General features: G+C 48.6%; 1 protein-coding gene across 3 annotated transcripts; it reads right to left on the reverse strand.

The window, feature by feature from the left end:
- Positions 1-2,053: 2,053 nt before the first annotated feature.
- LOC6554949 (ankyrin repeat and KH domain-containing protein mask) lies at positions 2,054-19,865 on the reverse strand. 3 transcript variants are annotated; one of them, XM_026981408.1, is made up of 18 exons: positions 19,707-19,865; positions 17,389-18,693; positions 14,923-14,961; positions 14,336-14,471; positions 14,031-14,274; positions 13,787-13,958; positions 13,193-13,492; positions 10,990-12,925; positions 10,855-10,919; positions 10,567-10,794; positions 9,301-10,501; positions 9,148-9,233; positions 8,804-9,079; positions 8,164-8,739; positions 7,838-8,102; positions 2,763-7,771; positions 2,516-2,692; positions 2,054-2,404 (listed from the first exon to the last, which is right to left on the reverse strand). In XM_026981408.1, exons 2-18 carry the CDS (start codon positions 18,670-18,672, stop codon positions 2,366-2,368), a joined length of 12,033 nt encoding a protein of 4,010 aa, XP_026837209.1. In that variant the 5' UTR covers positions 18,673-18,693; positions 19,707-19,865; the 3' UTR covers positions 2,054-2,365. The 3 variants fall into 3 exon arrangements, with proteins under 3 accessions (XP_026837209.1, XP_015008896.1, XP_026837208.1); XM_015153410.2 differs by having other exon boundaries at positions 17,389-18,742; XM_026981407.1 differs by having other exon boundaries at positions 17,389-18,742; positions 19,631-19,865.
- Positions 19,866-20,261: the final 396 nt, after the last annotated feature.

Here is a 20,261-nt window from a genome sequence, read left to right on the forward strand (position 1 = left end):
ACAATTTGTTGTAATTTTTATTTATGCTGTTTAATGTTCTCTTTTATATTTTTCCTTCAATACAATAATAATAATTATAAGAGTAATAATAATCCGTAGTATACTCATATAGTATGTGTGTATTTAATATATGTAGTTTTTTTGTTTTTCTTGTTTGCATTTTATTTGTTTCCATACTTTTCATATTTGAAGTATATTTATATTAATTTTTAAATTAATAAATCTATGTGAATTTAATTTCTTTCGCTTGAAAAAAATTCTATATTTATTCAGTATGCTTTTGTATTTTTCTTGTTTATTCCCATCGTTTTGTTTGCGGTTCAATCAAGGATGCATCATCTCATAACGGCTGTATGTCCTCAGATATTCGGTTGTATCTTTTTGTTAGTCAACAAAATCGAATAAAGGTCCTGTCGGGCATATAGGAGTTTAGGTGTAGGTGTGTGTGTGTGTGTATGTGGTAAATATATTCCTCGCAATTTGTTGTATCAAATAACTTAAACAAACATCTCCACATATTCTCATTACTCATTATTTGCTTGCAGCTAAAACATTGAAAAATAGAAAAAAAGTAGTTTCATGCTTCACTTATATTATCATTTATTTCGTATTTTCATATTCATCATTATATATCGTGGTTTTTGTGTTTCTGTGTGGGATTATGCATGGATTGCTCTTTAAACGGTTCTCTAAGCATTTATATATCATCTCAAGCAACGACGTTTTCGTTTCTCCTCTAGAATTTTACAAAGCAATTGCAAGACGACCCCCACACCTTTGACTTGTGTGTCCCGGGGTCTCCGGATTTCGATTTCACTCGTGCCTACTGGCGGTGCGACCCTGGATCAGGCAAGAAGGGTTTTAGGTTGATCAAGTGTTTTTACATATCTCCTTCGTTAGTTTAGTTTTCGCTCGCGTTCATCAGGGATCGAAATAAAAGTTTGTTTATCTCATATATGCTATTCGCTAGTATATATTTTAGATAGGTATATATTTTATGTACGTCTATGAGCAGTGTCGGAAAAGCATCAAAGATGGCAAGCAAGCGCCGCTTCGTCGTCTCGTCATCTTCATCATCGTATCATATATCTCGTATAGTTTAGTTCTCGTAAATGGAATATTAAAACGTTACTCGACCATTAAGTTATTGATGTTTTACTTAATTATTTAAGCAATTTCAATTTCTACTAACTACATTTTTCGGGTTATCGACCAAGGGTTTCATTCACTTCCGACCAAAGAACACCAAGCTCTGTAGCAGCTCCGCCTCGGATGTTTCGTTCGGATTGGTTTGGTATCTCTGAGGTTGGGAGTAGTATGTATACGTTGTAAGTTGAATTAAGTAATTATCTGTCGGTTGCGGTTTTCGTTTCGTACTTTTTGCGGTTCATATTGCGATTTTGCGTATGCATATGCGTTTTGTTTTCATAGCTTTGTTCTAGTTTCCGGTTTCGTTAGCTTCTTGTTGTTTAAGATTTAAGTTTATCGGGGACAAAACAGGGGGATAGAGAATAGTGCGCGCCTAGAATTTACAGTTTCGACATTCAATTGTTGCCTTTATTAATGTTATTAAATATATATATAGATGTATTTATGTATAAGTGTTGTAATAAAAGTTTGTGTGTACTTTAACTTTAGCTGGCGCTAAACATTTCAATTTAATGTTTCATTCATAAGACTGACTTCTATCTTAAAGTAAATGTATTTGTGTATGTATGGGTGTGGGTGTGTGTTGTGTGCGTGGGAGGGGTTAGTGCATGTATATGTTGTGTGTGAAGAAGATTTACTTTTCGTTTCGTTTCCCTCTAGCTCGACACACAAAAAGCTACCACTAACTTCATGCTTCTTCAAAAAATATCAATACATTTAAAAATAAATAATATATATTGGACCCAGTTGCCTGGGCACCAGTTTCGAACATGTTTTCTTCTAGCATTTTGCTTTTATCATTTCTGCATTTCTTTTGCGTTTTTATATGTTTCTGGTTCAATTTCATATTTTGCCTGCGAAGTTAAATAATTACCCAAATTCAAAAGTTTTTAAATTGATAAACTAAAGAACAAAGCCATGTTTGCAATTTTCCATCTTGCTCTTAATTGGTTTCCACGAAAGTTGGCAGGCAGGCGGCAGTTAGAAGATTTAGGATTGGGGAGAAGAAGCCGAAAATCCGAATAGAAAACGTAGAAATTCAACAAATATTATTTCGCTTTGCATGTTCAAATCAGTGAGATGCTTAAGGTGTTACGGCTGCTACTGATGTTGACATTTCTGCTGGGTCCTGGTAATTTTTGTGTAGGGGTTCTCTCAGCCATAGCTACACGATTCAGGAATCGAAGAGATCCTCCTTCTGAGTTTCGCTGGCACATCAGTTGGACCAGTTGGTGGTATAGTTGGTCCAGGGCATCTGTATAAAAAGGTAAGCATTGCGTTAGTGATATGGATTTTCCAGGCAATGTCATATCTAGTTTTAAAAGAGCTATAAGGCAAATAGTTCTAGTAGCAAGTGTTCACTCACGTGTTTGTCGTGGTGATCCCACACCTCCATCTTGTCCGGCATGTGTGCGGAGATGTCAACCGCTCCAGGAGCTCCCACAAAATGCTGGTAGCCATAGGAGGGCATCAAGTTGACGTGCTGCTGCTGCTGCTGGCTCATATTTGGAGGTGCCTGCATGTTGTGGTAGTCCATGGGCATCTGGATATATTTGGAATAATAAATTAAATAATGCTAATCATGAACAGCCATTTCATCAATTGTCTCTTACATTCATTGGCTCATGCTGCTGCTGCTGCTGCGGATAGGGTCCATTGTTGTAGGCCCTGTATTGCTGCTGCTGCGGCTGCTGCTTCAGCCAGTTGAGCGGTTGTTGCTGCTGCTGCGTCTGAGGCGGCGGAGGCGGCTGCTGCAAGCCCGGAGGCTGAGCCTTAAGCTCGTGTGCCCATGGGGGCAACACACTGGCTAAAGCATCTTCCATGCTGAGTGGCGAGGCTCCCATGTTAAAGTTGTTGTACTTCCATGATGCAGCTCGCTCGGTACCAATGGGTCGCGGCATCTTGCGAATGTCGTCGTGGTTAGGCGACATTGCCGATGGTGAGCCCATGCCCGCCATTCCGCCGGCTCCATTCTCCAGGTGCAGCATGTCGCGGCCGGTGTAAGAAGGATACTCTAGAGCGCCGCCATACCAACGCTGTGCAGCTGCTCCTCCTGGCTGTCTTGCACCTGCTCCAGGTGGTTGTCTGCCTTGATTTCCTCCAAACATATTCGACTGTGTTCCACCCTGCGGCGGTGGCTGTGGTGGCTTGGTGTTGCCTTGCGGGAAGATGACGCGTTGGTTCAGGCGCAGCAAGTTATTACCATCCACGATGTACGATGAGGCCGTGGGATCCATGGGATAGTTCAGCTGCTGCTGTGGTTGCTGCTGTGAGGCTCCCACCATCCTTTGCAAATTTTGCAAAGTCTGCAGATTCTGCAAATTCTGCTGCTGGCGATCGATCATCGCCGAGGCGGCGGCAGCAGCTGCGGCCTGGGCAGCCACCGAATTGTTACCGCTAACTGGGTTGGAACCAATCGCTCCAAATGTGGGCTGTGCTCCGGCCTCCGGTGCAGAGATCGGCATGGGCACATGGCGCTGTATGGGAACTGTGGCCGTGGGCGGTTTAATAACGCCTGGTGAATGGGCAGGAGCCGTCTCACCCAGTCCCTGGGTTCCATTGATGGAGGGTTGGCCCACTGCGGGATTTCCTTCGTTGGCTGACACCATCGGTGATCTGGCTGGCGCTGCTGCGGGCCCTCCTGGTCCACTGGTGATTATGTTGAGAGCCTGTTGGCTAGATTGCGGTTGTTGCTGCTGTTGCTGGATCACATTACCCACTGGAGGCGAGGTGGAGTGATTCGACGAGGCCTTGGAACTGCCAACGGGCGAACTAAGGATGTTGCGATTGTATCCTGGTGCCTTGGAAGCATCCGCTTGCGGCAGACCATCGCCCACAGCTCCTGCTCCACCGCCGATGCCCGGATCACCCAACTTGCCCCACTGCGACTGCTGGTAGTCACTGAACAGGGAATATGCGCTAGACAACTTCGCTGCCAGCTGGGCACTGAAGCTATCGCTGGTGGTGTTTGCTGCACTGGCGGCCATCAGATCGTTCAGCAAGTTTGTATTGATCACGAGATTTTGGTGGGACGTCTGTGGTTGCTGTTGCTGGGTTGGCTGTTGTGGCTGTTGCTGCTGAGGCGCTTGTTGTTGCTGCTGCTGCTGCGACTGTTGTTGTGGCTGTTGGCCAGGAACTGGTGCTGGCTGGGGTAGTTGCTGTTGTTGCTGATGCTGCTGTTGCGGTTGATGCTGTTGCTGGGCTTGGGTGGGAGATCCAACTCGCTTACTGGGCGGTGCAATGGGAGCAATGGGTTTCACATTGGTAGTGGCTGCTGCTCCTGCTGCCGCGGCTGCATTCACAGCGGCCACATCCGCTACATTAAAGGTGCCAATTGGTCCAGCCAATATGATGCTGTTGCTACTGTTGCCACTTACACTTCCGAGCTGGGAAACGTTGGAAGCCGCCGTTGCTGCAGGTCCTCCTTGGCCAGCTACAGGCTTGCCACGTCCAAATGGTGCCACCACGCCACTGCTGCGTCCACCGGCAGAGGTGATCACCGCAGATGCAGCACCACCCTCAGCCTTTTTGGGTGAGGACTGTGCAATAGCCGCCGCCTTTGCGAAATTTTGTGCCCCCGGTGCCACAGTTGATGATTTACCCAAGGTGGAACTGCTCTTCTGTGCGGCTGGCTGGGATTTGGAAGAGCTGTCTGCCTTGCTCTTGGTCACGCCATTTGAGGCACCTCCAGAGCTGCGACCAGGCTGTTGCTGGCCAAGATAGCTACCGCCACCCCTGCCGTTCCGGGTGCCCGATCCACTCGAGGCCGACACCTTGGTGCTACTGCCGTTAGACTTCACCGACGCTGATGACCGTCCACTTGGGCCCTTCACTGACTGCAGCTGCTGCTGCTGCTGCTTGTGCGCATTACTGTACGCAGCTCCCGCCGGTGTAGTAGAGCTGGCAGAAGAGCTGGAGGATGTGGAGGTGGTGGACGCAGCTGAGGAAAAGGTATACGCATTCACACCGGCAGCGGTGCGATTGTCCCAAGTTCCCACGGACATCGGGGCGCTTGCCCCCCCGCCACTAGACGCCTGCTTAATACTGCTGTTAATCCTGGGCAGCATTTGCAAGATGTCCACATCGGGATCCTTGATCAGTGCCAAAATGAGCATATGTGCCTGTTTTGTAGCATCGGTTAAGCCCTTGATAGTGATGCAACGCTCTGATTGGTTCTTGCCCTGCTTCTCCACCTCGATGTGAGCACCAGTGGTGGCGCGGATAGCGTTTATGTTGCTTCCACCTCGTCCAATCACCCGGGAGATGGCATTTACGGGCACTTGCACCTTCTTGCAGGTCATCTCGGGTACCGAAGACGTTGCGGTAGTGGCGCTTGCGGCCAGAGAGCTTGAGCTGTTGCTGGAGCTGTTGCCTATGTGGTGGTGCGGATGGTGCTGCACGCTGGTGGCCGAGCTGGTAGCTGTCACAGGCAGAGGTGCTCCACTCGCTCCCACCGCTGTGGTCTGCTGGGCGGCGCTGCTCTTGCGGACTACTTCCTTCCAGCCATCAACTTCGGTGCGCTTTGCAGGATTCAAACTGGTCGCACTCGCGGCTTGGGACACCGGCTTTGCAGCTTCCTTGCGGGTAGTGGTATTGGCGCTACTGGTGTTGGTAGCGGTACTGCTGTTTATGTTGCTCGCAGACTCGCTGCTCTGCAGTTTGCTGGAGCTACTGGGTTGCTGCTTGGTTGGCAGTGCAACCTCCTTGGGCGCAAGATTCTCTTTCTCACGCTTGTTACTGCTGCTGGACGAGCTGTTTTTCTCTTCCTTCTTCTTGAGAGAGGATTCCTCCTTCTTCACGTCGAGCTGCCGCTTAAGAGGGGCAGCCTGTTGTGCGGCAGGAGGTTGCTTTACAACTTCGACTGCGGGTTGCTTTTTCAAAGTGATGCCCTTGAGGACGGTGTTCGATGTGACTACTGGAGGAGTTGGTGTTGGAACTGGTTCCACGGATACCACCACCTTGTTTTTGGGCTGCTTCTTGTTCTTCTTTCCCTGGTTGTTGTTGGACACGGCATTGGCTGCCGCTTCCGCAGCCTGAGCGGATTGACTGCCACCCAAGCGCGCACCTTTGGTGTCTCCGCTGGAGCACGAGCCCTGATCGATGCCAGAGTCTCCCTCCTCGCGGGCGGCGGCCGGCGCTGCCTCCTCGTCTTCATCGTCCTTGTCGGAATCGTCATCCTTGTCACTGGCATCATCGTCATCGCCTTGAAGGTCGTCTCCGCCAGCCCCATTACCCTGTTGTTGACGGCGCTTCTCCTCTTTCTTCTCCATCTTCTTCTTCTTCTTGCGCTCTCGACGTCGGGCGGCGGCAGCTTTGCGACTCTCCTCGCGAGTCCGCTCCAGATCCAGCTCCTCCAACAGGATGGAAGCATTCTTATTGGCCTTGACGGCCTGGGCCTCTTTGGCGCTACGCAGGATCTTCATGCAGTCAAAACACTTGTCTATCAGCTCCTTGTCACTTATGGTACCAATGAAGCGAATCATCTCCTGGTCAGAGGGAAACTGCGACACGTACTGCACCATCCACTTCACAATCTTGGTGTGACCCTTGCGGAAGGCAGCCATCAGGCAGGAAACGCGTCGATTATCCTGTGAGTCAATGTCTGCATTGTGATCGTACAGAAGCTCCACCACACTGAGATGGCCACCATGGGCAGCCAGCCAGAGTGGGGAGTTACCCTTTTTATTTTTTACCTCTACGCTGGCATTACGGGATAGAAGAAGCTCCACGAACTTTTGATGACCCTTGTCGGCGGCAATTGTGAGGGCCGTATCCCTGGACGTCGGCACTGGAGCAGCATTCACGTCCGCACCCTTGTCCAGCAGAACGCGACCGACCTCTATGTAACCGCCTGAAGCTGCTTCCATAAGAGGGGTTAGACCCGTCTTAGCTCGATGCTCCACATTGGCCCGTCGATCGAGCAGCAGACTTACGACCTCATGTCTGCCCTGGAAGCAAGCCAAAGTCAAGGCCGTATTGCGATTCGTCTCTATCTGGGCATTTATGTCGGATCCCTGATCCAAAAGCAACTTAACGGCCGGCGTATGACCATTCATGGCGGCTAGCATAAGCGGTGAAATGCCCAGCTTGCTGCCCGTTCTCGAGTTGATCTCTGCTCCGTGACTAAGCAACAGTTTAATGATGTTTACATAGCCCCCACTGGCTGCCAGGCTAAGAGGAGTGTAGTCAGATACATTGCGGTGCTCTTTGTTGGCACCAACGCTAAGCAGAAGTTCCACCACCTCGTATCGGCCGCCAGAACAAGCCAACGACAACGGAGTATCCTTGGTACGTTCTGATTGAGCCTCCAACTCAGCGCTGTGCTTGAGCAGAATGTCCACGACTTTGTCGTGGCCAGCGGTGGCGGCTAGGATAAGCGGTGTGAATCCCTTCTTATCGCGGTGCTCGATGTTTGCTCCCCGATTGATCAGCAGTTCCACCAGTTCTTCATGACCGCCGGCACAAGCCAAGGTTAGCGCCGTGTCGTGGTTGGATTCCGTCTCTGAATCTATCTCAATAGTCTTATCCAAACTCACGGTGGTCGAAACGGTTAACTGGTTCTGGAGTTGGGCTTGTTGCTGCGCTGTTGCGACCTGGGGCTGTTGATGCTGGTTGGTGTTAACTGCGATGAAATAAAAAATGTAGTTATATTAAATAGGAATTGGCTAATTATGAACGGAAGACCTACCTTGACTGCCGGCTGGAGTCTGGCGCACCACGCAACGACGATCCTTGCGCGACTGCTTGTCAATGGCTTTTTTGGCAATGCCGCCAGGCATCGACTTGGTGGCGCTCACACCGCTGCTGGGCGTGGGAGTAGGCGTGCCCATCGGCCAAATGGAGAGCTCGTTTTGTTGCATTTGCTGTTGCTGGGAGGCCTGAAGAGCGAATTGTGTATATCCAACAGCAGGCTGCGGCACTACAACAGATGCAGGATGCGTCTGCGTGGCCACCTAGAAAATTATGTATGGCGCATAAGACTTCCCTCCATTCTCTTGAGTTTTATTAACATACCTGATGCTGGACACAGGTGGGTGGACACGGCGGCGGATGCAGGTTAAAATGTTTTTGCTTGAGAGGAAGTGCTTGAACACCCACAACAGGAGCTCCTGCCGGCACCTGGCCACTTCGCTGAAGCAACAGCTCTTGAGCCACCTGCTCTAACTCACTCTGGGTGGGCGGACGCTGACCGCCAGTTCGATGCTGAAAGAGATGCGCCTGCTCAGCGTGCAATTGCTGCTGTTGCTGTTCGGTAAGAGGCTCTCCAACGGCTTGTTGTTGTTGCGCCTGATGCTGAGCCATGTTTGGTGGCAACTGGAAGAGCAACTGCACTGGCGGTGCATTCTTGTCGCCACTCTCCACGTTGTAAACGAAGTTGGTTGCAGGCTGCTGCTGATGCTGGGCAGCCACAGCTTTAATGATGCGCGCGTTGGAGTACTGCTGAAGCTGCTGCTTTAGTTCCGGATCGTTATCCAGGGCAAGTTGTTGGTGTTGCTGAAAATCGACTGCATTGGGCAAAGCTTGGTGGTGAAGCTGCTGCTGCTGTTCATCCGTAAAGGGCAGTAAGGAGAGCGGTGTTTGCTGGTGTTGCTAAATAGAAAAGTAATATGTTTTAAACAATCCGCATCATGCAGCAGGATAATATGAAACCAACCTGCAGGTGCATTTCCTCAGCATCGAGTAGACGCTGCTCTAGTTGGATGTTTTGCTGCATGGGATAGTCGAGTAGGACAAGATTTGCCTGTCGCTGGGCATCTTGCGGAACATCGCCTGGGTTAATGAGACCCGGCGACCTTACCACGCCCACCAACTGCTCCTGACCAGTCCACTTGGCGGAAGATTGCGCCCAGTTGCCAGCAAATCGACCCTTGCACATCTGATTGAGGCTAAACTCGGCCAGCTCGGGATAGTTCAGGCTACTTGCCAGTTCCTAAAACAAACAGTAATATGTGGTTAGTATATGCATTTTGTGCTAAACACAAAAAACAATTAACTTGCCTGGAATATGTCCTCCATTTCGCCATCATTGGCGAAGTGCTCCAAGCCCGAATATAGCTCACTTGCGCTAGCACCACCATCATCTTCTGCAAACAAGGATTGTGGTAAACAAATTAAGAAATAAATATCACAAATATCCGTTTGTGATCTTACCGCACTGCTGATCTCCTTCTCCATGCTGCTGCTTCTGGTGGACGGCAGCCGCTTTGGCGTGCGCAGCTGCCGCGGAGGCTGCTACCAACTGCTGCTGGAGTACGCTGTTCAGAGTCGCGTTGCTGCTGACCGCTGCTTTGAGATTGCTTATTTGGGGTAGGACATGAACCAGCTCCGAGTTGGTAAGTTCAGGCGGGAAGTCGCACAGTGTCTGCGAGTTCAGGATTAGGTTTTCTAACCGAGTGGCCATTTTGCGCTGTTTCGATGGCAAAGAACTGGCACCGCTTTTGGAATTGTTATTATTGTTGCCAATTCCTTGGTCGCTGTCAGGCTCGTCCAAGAAGTACCCGTCATCGTCCGCCTCATCCTCTTCATCCTCGCCATCTCCACCACCTTCGTCCTCGTCGATGTAGTCTACCTCACCATCGTTGTCCACTTCCGCATCTTCGTCATCATAGTTCAGCTTATCGACCTCGCCGCTGTTCGTATCCTGCTCTTCATCGTCGTCATCATCCTCCTCCTCGTCATCCTCCTCTTCCTCCACAATTATGCCATCCTCCCTTAGAGCGGCTGCCAATTCAATTGGCTCCGGCGGCAGTGTGTTTTCCTCGCCTTCTGCTCCAGCACCACCCTCTGCGTCATCCTCACACTCGCTCTCAAGTTCCGAACTAATCTCATCCTGATCCTTGTTAACCGCAGCCACAGCAGCAGCTGCTGCTGCGGCCGAGCAGAGCGTGGCCAAATTTTTCATCTCGGCCCTAGGCTCCGATCCGAGACGATCTGCTTCGGTCGGTGAGGACATGGCAGTCTCCTCCATTTCCGGCGGAGTCTCAGTGGGCGACTTTGGCTGATCACCGAAGAAATTGGGCACTCCCACCATACGCCAACCGTCCTTGAAGAAGTTCAACTGGGGCGTTTTAAGAGCCGGGTCTTTTCTGGCCCTTGACCCATTTACCGCCGTCTCCAACATGCCACGGAAATCCTCCATGGCCGTCTTGCGCTGTAAAGCTACATCCATGGATTGCTGTTGCAACTGCTGATCGACATAGTTGCCGCTGCCAGTGGGCGAGGGGAGTGGCGAAGCCGGAGAAATAGAGTAGGCCATGTTCGCGGCTGCAGCCGCTGCATTGTCCAGTCCAGCAACTCGCTGGTGATGCAGTTGAAGTTGCTGTTGAAGCTGGAGATGCGGATGCTGCAAATGCTGCGTATAAAAAAAAAATTGTGTTATTTGAATGGATGCAATAAGTTAGCCTTAGCGAAGCATACCAGGTTATTATAGATGGAAACCATAGGGTTCTGCTGCAAATTCGGCAACACTTGCTGGGCATGCTGAGCGGCCGCTGCTGCCGCCGCCGCCGCTGCTGCTGCAGCTGCTGCTGCTGCGACCGCTTGCTTCCGGTTGTTCTTGTTGGTGGCTTTTACCTTGGGTCTGTCGCTGATAGCTGTGCTCTGCAGAACTTCCGAGGAATGGGTTATTGCTCCGCTAGAGTTTCGCTGTAAGTAACATGCCAGTTGGTAAAGAGATTATTCTATAAATAGGACTATTGGACTTACCGCTGGGATCTGGGCGCAGGCACTATTGTCCAGTGCTGTCGGTACGGGCTGATTGTTGTCGGCTCCTGATTTTAAGGATTAATACAAAGAATTAGATAACCTTTAACAAAAACATTAGGCTGTGTTTTAGCTCACCTTTAAGGGCTAGCTCGTTTGGGTCACTGCTGCTGCTCTCCGGCGGCAGTTCACCCTTCTTCAGCTCCGGCATAAAGCCGCGTCGGCGCTGCAAGCGTGGATCCTCTCCAGCACATGCAAACTGTGTGGTCTTCCCATCCTCACCCAAAGGCTGCGTGCGCACCTGCTCGCCATGCTGTTGTTGATCCAGCGGACAGTCAATGAACTCCACTACTTCGCCGGTTTTCAACGCCCGATGACGGTTGGGAAGCATTGCCTTCAACTTGGGCTGGCCTGGCTGAACTTGCTGCTGCTGTTGCATTACAGGCTGCTGACAAACGGTGTGAAAGAGTACAGGTGGAGCGGGCGGTGCCTTTTGCGGTGGCTGCAGAGAATTAATGTGCTCCATGTCCAGGTCGAAGTGCTTACATGGCACCAACTGGTGCTGGCCGGCTGCAGGTGGCTGCTGTTGTTGCTGCTGCTGCTGCTCAAAGCCCGGCTGCAAATGGAATAATCTCGACTTTGCAATGAGGCCCTCCTGCTGCTGAGCGCCAAGAGTAGTTAGGTCAATTCCTCCGACTTCTCCATACTCCTCCATACCAGTCTCACTGCCCGTGGTGCTGGTTCCGGTTCCCGCACTCATTCCCGCCGTAGCCGTAAGTTGCAGTTCACCGGCGTCCAAAAAGTCGCCAGTTCCCATTGCCACAATGTTGGAGGAGCCATTGCCGGCACTGCTGAACTGTTGCTGGTGGAAATGTTGCTGGTTAGATGCACGAGCCGCCTCAGACAACTCATGCAATCCAGGAGGTGCGTTCAGCTGCTGCAACTGATGCTGAAGCTGTTGCTTCATGATCTTTTGACGCATCTGATTTTGACCGGGTTGGGTGGTGGTGGTTGGTGCTGTCTGGTTAACATTCGAAGCCGCTGCCATTTCCGTAGGCGAAATGTTCGGGTATCGGAACAACAACTCGACCACACGAGTGTGTCCGCCCTTGGAGGCTTCGATTAGCATGGTGCTGTTGTCCTTCAGCTTGTGGAACGGGTCCGCGTTGTTTTTTAATAGCAGCTCCACCACAGACTGATGACCGCCGGCACAGGCTAAGGACAGGGCAGTGTGGTCATTACTGGTGGTCTGTTTATTGACATTGGCGCCCTTTTGAATGAGAAACTTGACAGTGCACAGGTGTCCGGCACGACAGGCTTTCATTAGTGGCGTTCGCCCTCCCTCGGACTCGTGCTCCAGCTCAGCTCCATACGATAGCAGCACACCGGCCGCATCCGTGTGTCCGTTCTCACAGGCATGCGTCAAGGCAGTATCGCCCGTCTGGGTCTCTGCATGAACATTGGCCTTCTTCTTCAGCAGGAAGCTTACCAGATCGGTGTGACCCTCTTGCGAAGCTTCCATGAGCGGTGTGGAAGCACCAAGCTCAAGATTAGCTCCCTCCTTGATCAGGAATGCGGCCACTTCCATGAAGCCCCCACAGCAAGCCAGCGTCAAAGCTGTCTCCTGGGTCTCCTCGGTCGTGGCATTGATGTTTGCACCCTTGCTGAGCAACAGGGCCACCATCTCCTCGTGTCCCTCGCGTGCGGCTTCCATGAGCGGAGTGTAGCCCTCGTCGTTCACCTCCTCGATGTTGGCCCCCCTCTCGATCAAGAGTGTAGCCAACTCGACATGACCACCACAGGCAGCCAACGTTAACGGGGACTCGAAAGAATCCGTGGGCATGTTTACCTGGGCACCGGAGTCCAGCAGCAGGCGAGCCACTTCTACATGACCGTCCATTGAAGCCTCCATTAGGGCAGTGTGCATTTCGTCTGTTTTGTGCTCCTGATCTGCACCTGCCTGGAGCAGGAATCGCACCATGTCCAGGTGACCCTTGTAGCAGGCTAGTGTGAGGGCACTCTCCTTGAACTCATTTGAGTGGGTGTTGATGCCGGCTCCATGTTCAAGCAGCACCTAAATGGTTACAAGGATAACCGATAAGCAATTAGCTAAGCAATTAAATAGTTAAAAATACAATACATTACTGCCGAATGCATCAGATAAGATCAAACTAAATCACAGAGCTTGGCATCTTGCCTACACCAATCAGTAACGCGATTCAGGTCGCAGGTGTGCCAACACTCTCAAATCTCGGATTATAATCATTTGTATTGTATGTATATCGTAAAGTCTGGTGGCCTCTATATTGATTGCAAGGTATATACTACTGGTATCACATACCTTGGCTACCTCCACATGGCCGGCGGAAGCCGCTTCCATCAAGGGCGTGTGTCCGTTCTCGTTCTGCTCCTCGACGTTGGCGCCGTGCTTGAGCAGCACCTTCACCACGTCCACCTGACCACCGGCGCAGGCAAACATGAGCGGGGTGTTGCCGGTGGCACAGTGGGCGTTCACATCGGCGTTGTGGTTGAGCAGCAGTTTGACGATGTCCAGGTGACCGGCGGATGCAGCTTCCATAAGGGGCGTTGAGTCCTTTTGTCCTTTGTCCTCCACCTGGGCGGCAGACATGGCCAGCAGAACCTATTACAGTCGAGGATTAGATTGGTGAGATTTGGTCTTGAATTTCCCACGTAATGTCTATTTGTTTTTGTTCTTTTCCGACTCTCGTGGAACTGTTTTGATTGCTGCTAACTAATTCGGGGCTATTTATCGATAAACCAGCTGGCGGCGTTGCCACGTTGACGAATAGCCCGTGAAATTAGATGGCACGTGAAAAAGGTGTATTTACATATGATTATTTTACTAGTTTTGAGCAGAATTACCGAAATGTTGTCAAATTGCAAACCGTTTCGGAGAGATTATAACGCAACATACCTGTGCCAATTCGTAATAGCCCGCAGAGCAGGCCATCGAGAGCAGGGACTCGCCATCATCCGTGGAGGCGGCAGCATCGTTCAGGTTCACGTTGCCCTTGCAGAGCAGCCGCTTCACCGTATTGACATCGTTATCCGTGCAGGCGGCTACGAGGGATCTGGAGAAACCACTGCTACAGCAAAATAGGGGATAGATTGCTAGTAAATATACAATGCATTCCTTGGAACAGGACGTCAACACTCACTTCTTATCGCGGGGACTGTTGGCGCAGCGCATCTTTGTCAGCGCCTGCTTGGTCTCGTCGATGGCGTGGGTGGCGTGGCGCAGGACAGGAGCCTTCTCGTTGGCCGCGGCCTCGAGCAGGGCGGAGATGTTGCTGGAACGCTTGTTGTTGGCATCCAGCAGGAAGGAACTCACTTCGGGCGCGTCCTCTTCCTCATCCTCATCGTCGATCTCCTCGTCGTCCGCGTCGTTGTCCTGTAGCACATCTGGTAAAGGGATAAACAAGAAATTACTATAAAGTGGAGTTCAATAGCAAATTACACTTACCTATCTCCTCTTCGTCCTCCTCCTCGTCGCCTTCGGACTCATCAGAGTCCTCCGACTCCTCCTCCGTTTCGTCCTCATCCTCGCGCACCTCGCCCTCATGCGGACAACTATCCGGATCCGATTCGGGAATATCGTCCTGTAAGGGAGAATAATGCATATTGATTCGTTAGACTCTGGCTGCTGTCAAGTCGAACTGATTTCTACTAACAAACTCGAAACTTTTACTATGGGTGGGTAGAATAGTAAAAAGTTGCCTACGAATACACGAGTAAATTTAGCTGGAAGTTACAAATTAGAGAAGCTATTTAATAGTTGATCAGTAGAGCCCATTCTTGTTGTCTAAGGCCAGCAACAAAGTGGTGTGGTTTAGGTGTGGTTTAATCATGTGTGCGAGGAGGAAGCGGAGTAATTGGGTTATAGATCGATCAAGTATTTTGCGTAAATTAATGGTTTAGTAAAACTGGTGGCTTGAAGATGAAGGTACTTTCGTTTGCCTTCAGTTAATGGATTATGTTGGGTTTCTTTTTTGTTTTAATTTTTGGGATGCGGATCGGGAAACGGGTTTATAACGCGAAACTGAAACTTACCAGGAGATCTGGCCTTAAACACAAGAATGCCAATAGGATCTACAAATAAAGAGAAACGAAAGAAACGTGTACATAAATAATAAAAATTAACGCAAGCAGAGAGAGTAGAGTTGAAGATTTTAAGGACTAGTAGAACTACATTGTAGAAGTTACAGCGAATTTACATGGACGACTGAATGCAGCAGATAGTCCACGCTGTATCGGAATCTTCGTATCATTGCTTTGGTCAAGTTTTTCAAAAACGTGCTTGAAGTTGAGCGGTAAACCATTGCTGCCTTGTCCATTTGTTCTTCTCAGATGCGTTGGAATTCGTTTACAACGGAAATTTAAAGAGATCTACTTTTTTTTTTAATCTAATTCAACATTGACAAACTTCAAATATGACAAGGACTGCATGGCGAGCGAGCAAAGTTTTTGAATAAACCTACAAAACAACAAATGACGTTTGAACAGAGTTGCCAATGCGACAAAAAAGTGGTGGCAGGGCAGGTTGGCCAAAAATGTAATTATCGATAACAGAGTAGAACGAGGAGAAGACGTAGTGAAAACTAGAAAGAAACAGGACAATCCGTTTAATGCCTACTTTCTTCTACTTATGTACATTGGTTTCCCATATGCTCGCCGAGATATATAATGGAAACACCTTTTTTGACCTGATTCTTACCGCATCAAGTTGTTTTATTGGGGAATTTGAAGAGCCGCATGAGTCAGAGAGTGCAGTTCGCACATCGATTTAAATATGGCACGCACACACTCACCCTCTGCATAAATGTGTGTGTGTGTGTGTGTGTGTGTGTGTGTGCTTACGCCCACGCCTTAAATTATTGAACCAAAAATTTAAGTAGGGGAAAAGACATTGCAGAAAAATATTGCCGAAATACATTTTCAACACGAGGCCAAGTGCTGTCTGCTTAACCTTTGATGAATGAACAGAGGAACAAAAAGAATATAACCAAGCTGAGGAGCAGAGAGAAACGGCAGCGGAAAGAAAAGCAAAGAGAACCTACAACAAAAATTCATCATGAACGAGTTCAACAGCAGCCGTTCGTTTGTTCTCGTTGCTGCGCATTGGTATGTGTGTTGGCCCGTGTGTGTGTGTGTGTGTTTGTGAAAAAGAAAATCAACCATAAAATTTTTGCACGCTACCGCAGAAAATATTCAGCAAATTGTATCTCTCTCTCTTGACCAAAAAAGTAAGATACCCAAAGTTCATTATACTCAAAGTGCGTTATTATTATTATGGCTCTTATTTATTATTGTTTTTTGTAAGTGTTTCACATACGTTTCACTGCTGCAACAACAAAAACAACATCAGCTAGAAAGAAGCAGAAGCCGCACTGACGTTGCCAGATCGCCAACGGACATCTTTGTCACGCTGCCCAAAAGAGAATTCGCGAAAGCAGTCGAACCAAAATTATGTACATGTGTAAGCAGCGAGGAAATTAAACTACTAATTTTCGTGGGAGAGGCGGGGGGTCAATTGCACGATCCCACCAATGCAATGACCTTTGATTTTAATTGAGTAGTTGCAGCATAAAAGCTTTTACGTTTTTTTCTTCTTTTAGCTTGCATTTAGCATTTCGCAAATATGCTTGTGTGCTAGACAAAGAAATACATGGGCATTTACGCATACTATGGCAAACCAGCGAGCAGTCGAACAGCTGATAAATCATTCACCCACACTAGCATGCGAATAGGGCTAGCACACACACACACACTGACATGCAAAACTCAAACAACAGCCTTCCGGTGTGTATGAGAGAAAGAGAGCGCTGATTCCCTCACGCTGCAACAACAATTGCGTGTAGCACAAATATGTGCGATCAATTCGAGGTATTTCCCCTCGTAAAAGCGAATATAATGCGAATCTGTGGAGCGGCAAGCATGGATTTACTTTGAAATAAAAATACTTGTTCAGCTACGATAATAAAACACTCGATTATTTTGATAAGGTGTGCCAGCTAAGTGATAACACAACGCCTTTAATCATCTGACTTAGCCAAATGGTTGCACTATCAATCAAATTCGGTTTACTTTTAGTTTCTATACCATATGATTATAGGGAGATTTCTGCAATTTTTATGCCGCTTATCATTACCGTCTTTTCTAGACTATTTGGTTATTTTTAAGTAGCAAAGATAGTTCTGAGTTCATTGTACCCTCCTATAACTCTAAGCAACGAAAGATGGTTCCGAGTAATAGATGGGTTTATAAAGATGGGTTAAGCATGTGTTTATGACTAAGGCCGCAGAAATACTAGTTCTACTTCTAGAGGCTTCGAGTAACAAGCTTGAAAAGATTTTCAAATTCTACCAAAATGTCACCTATCTAAAAGATCGATGGATGTGCAGGACAACTTTAAAGCGAATACAATACTGTTCAAGGGGAATTAGAGCTGGACTAGTCTGGTATGGGAGAAAACACTGCGTAATGGTTTAAAGGTGCGATGACACCTGGCCAACTCACCTCTGAAACAGACTCCTCCTCCGATTCGGACAGGTCTGTGGTGACGGGCTGGGGATAGAACTCGGTGTCGGTGTCAGTATCCGGCGTAATGATGTTTTGCAGCGCCGAGGATATGGCATTCACGATGCCCGCCGACGAGGACAGCGAGGAGGCGGTTGACGACATGGACGATGTGGCGGAGCGATTGGAGGCGGAGGCCGAGGCAGCGGCAGCCGCATCCTTTAGCTTTTGCTTAAGCAGGACAGCGGCATTGGCCACATCTACGGCGGGATTTAGGGCCATTCTGGCCCCGCCTCCCGCTCCGCCAGATGATGATCCTCCTGCACCTGATCCACCGGTAGCAGCGCCAGCGTTGCTATCGGCGGCAGCTGCGGCGGCGCCCATCAGCAGAGTGGTTGCGGCGAATTTCAAATGCGCCGAATCCTTGCTGGTCAAGTTGGGGGTATTACCGGAAACGGGCTGCTGCTGCTGTTGTTGTTGTTGCAAGGCCACCTGTCGCTTCAGGGCGGCCACTGCTGCTCGGGTCTTCTTCGAGGACGAGGAGCTGGAGGAGCTACTACTGGGGGCAGGAGCAGTTGCGATTGCTGCTGCTGCTGTTGCCGCAGCAGTTGCAGTTGCATTTGCAGGAGCGTTGGTTGCAGGCAGTGCTGGGCTGGGCGCTGAGGCCACGGCGGAACGGAACTTGGCAGCACTTCCAGCTCCGGTATTGGCTACCGATGCGGGATTGGCTATTACCGTGGTGCCGCTACCGACACCGCCACCGCTGCCACTCCCACCGCCTCCGCTGCTGCTGTTCGTTGTTGTTGAGGTGGTTGTGCTGCTGCTGGTGGCCGTGGGCGGTGTGGGCGTGGCTGAGGCCTGACTGCTACTGGTTCCAGACATCTTGGCAGTGTTATTGGTGTTGTTGTTGTTGTTAACTTTCAATCGACTATTGCTGGGTAATGGTGTGTTGGTTAAAACGCCTGATGACTCCGTCGTCAGTGGCTCATTCTTGGCCGACAGGATCTTCCGCCCGCTGTTTTTCAGACTATCATTCGCCAGTAGAGCGGCGGCTATGGATTGTCTGGCGGCAGCGATACGGGGTAAATTATGATTCAACTGTCTGTTGGACTTTTGATTGGTGGTTGTGGTGTTGTTGTTATTATTGGAGCCGGAGCCAGAGCCTGCGTTATTCTTGCTGGTTGCTGGTGCTTTCGGTTGATTGGTTGTGGTTTGTTGGTTAAAATACGCCGTGGAGCGCACATTCAAGTCATCGCATTCATGGTTTTTCGCATCATTATTCATTTTACTCTCTCGCTGGAGGTTCTGTGTTGTTAGGGTTATTTTATTTTGATTTACTTTCAATTCACGCGTCCTTTTGGTCATCAAAAAAGGTAAAGGTATAGAAATTAAATTTTTATTTTTTTTGGGTAAACAGAGGTCAGGTCCCAAGTAAATGTCACTTTAAGTGAATTTAACAACTTTGTTGATGTGTTTTTCAAGAAAGAGGGGGCGCTACAAAAACACATCAACAAAAATAGGTTCTTCGGTTATATTGATTTTTGGATATTGTGAGGAATCGGTTTTATATATGCGATGGGCAAAGAAACTAACACACACATTCGCACACGCACGCACATGAGCCAGCGGGGTGGCAACACTGCGCATTCTTTCACTTTGTCTTTGCACACTCTTTCGTACATCGTTCGTTCGCATTTAATTCTCCCATTCCATTTCCCCTGTCCACTGATTCACATTTTTACACCGAAAATGGTTCAGGTGCAAAACGAAACAAAAAAATTACACTAAATCACTCAATTCCCCAAGTTTCGTATCGCCAATTTCGTTTATTCACGGATACAAAACCAATCGATGCGCAATTAGGACTCGGGGCAACGTGCTTCACTATTTATATAATCGCAGAGGGGAGACGCCGCCGAAACGACCAATCGAAGGATGCAATTTGCAAGTTTACCAACATTCGAGAACTTGCAATTGCAGTACTTTATTTATAAAACTTTTCGCAGCAGTTTCGACTTCGCCCGAACGAACGACGAAAAATCACTTTTCGACTTTGGCGTATGCGTTTCTCGCTTGGTCGATAGCCTCGTCTCTCTCCCGCAGACGCGATTCCCCGACGCGGCCAGTCGAACCGCTATTACCGTCCCGCTCACACGCGCAGCGAAGGCAGAAAATAGCTGAACGACTGGGGGAAAATTTTTTTTGCCACTATTCCGATGTCGATTTTCACCAATTAACTGACGTTTGCAGGACAAAAAACTAGCACAATGCACGACCCACACGATCGACAACAATTTAGTTATATTTGCGCGTATTACCGTTTAAAATTTGTAGCAAATTAATCAATTTTTCAGCAGTGTTAAATTCTCTGTCTATCGTCAGAGTTTCGGATCGCCATATTATTCCCGGATATTGAAAGAAAAGGTAGGACCCTACTGCGTCTCGCGATATGAACTCACATCGATATTTCTCCCTTCACTTTTGTTTCCGGCAAGTTGGTATTTTTGAATTGTCTCGTTGCGGTCCCATTGCCTTTTAATTTGTTTACTTACTCTACTTATGTTATACATGTAAGCGTTAATTTAATAGAGATATTTTGAATTTTGTTTTAAGACCTTGCAAATCCGAAATTTTAAGGTTTTGGCGTAGCATTTACGACTGTGCCATTTTTCCGTTTATAATTGAAAAATTTTCAATTATATAAGTGTGCCCATATACTAAAAAATGTGCAATGCTAAAATTTGCATCTTAATTTTAAAAAGGTTTTGGCTTGAAATGATCATGTACATGATTTAATTAGCTCAAATATTAACGATTTTCCGCGAAATATTGCGATTTTAAGCCATGAACTTTAATCGGGAAATTCGCGTTAT

The sequence above is a fragment of the Drosophila erecta genome, unplaced genomic scaffold (genome assembly GCF_003286155.1).
Source record: "Drosophila erecta strain 14021-0224.00,06,07 unplaced genomic scaffold, DereRS2 tig00000000-arrow-pilon, whole genome shotgun sequence".
NCBI lineage: Eukaryota > Metazoa > Arthropoda > Insecta > Diptera > Drosophilidae > Drosophila > Drosophila erecta.

Excerpts from the sequence above, each read along its gene's own strand:
- LOC6554949 (XM_026981408.1), bottom strand. The coding sequence starts at position 18,672 with ATGAATAATGATGCGAAAAACCATGAATGCGATGACTTGAATGTGCGC. Across the intron at positions 9,234-9,300 it reads AGAAGGAGATCAGCAGTGCG|AAGATGATGGTGGTGCTAGC; the intron begins GTAAGATCACAA and ends CCTTGTTTGCAG. Across the intron at positions 8,103-8,163 it reads CCACCTGTGTCCAGCATCAG|GTGGCCACGCAGACGCATCC; the intron begins GTATGTTAATAA and ends ATAATTTTCTAG.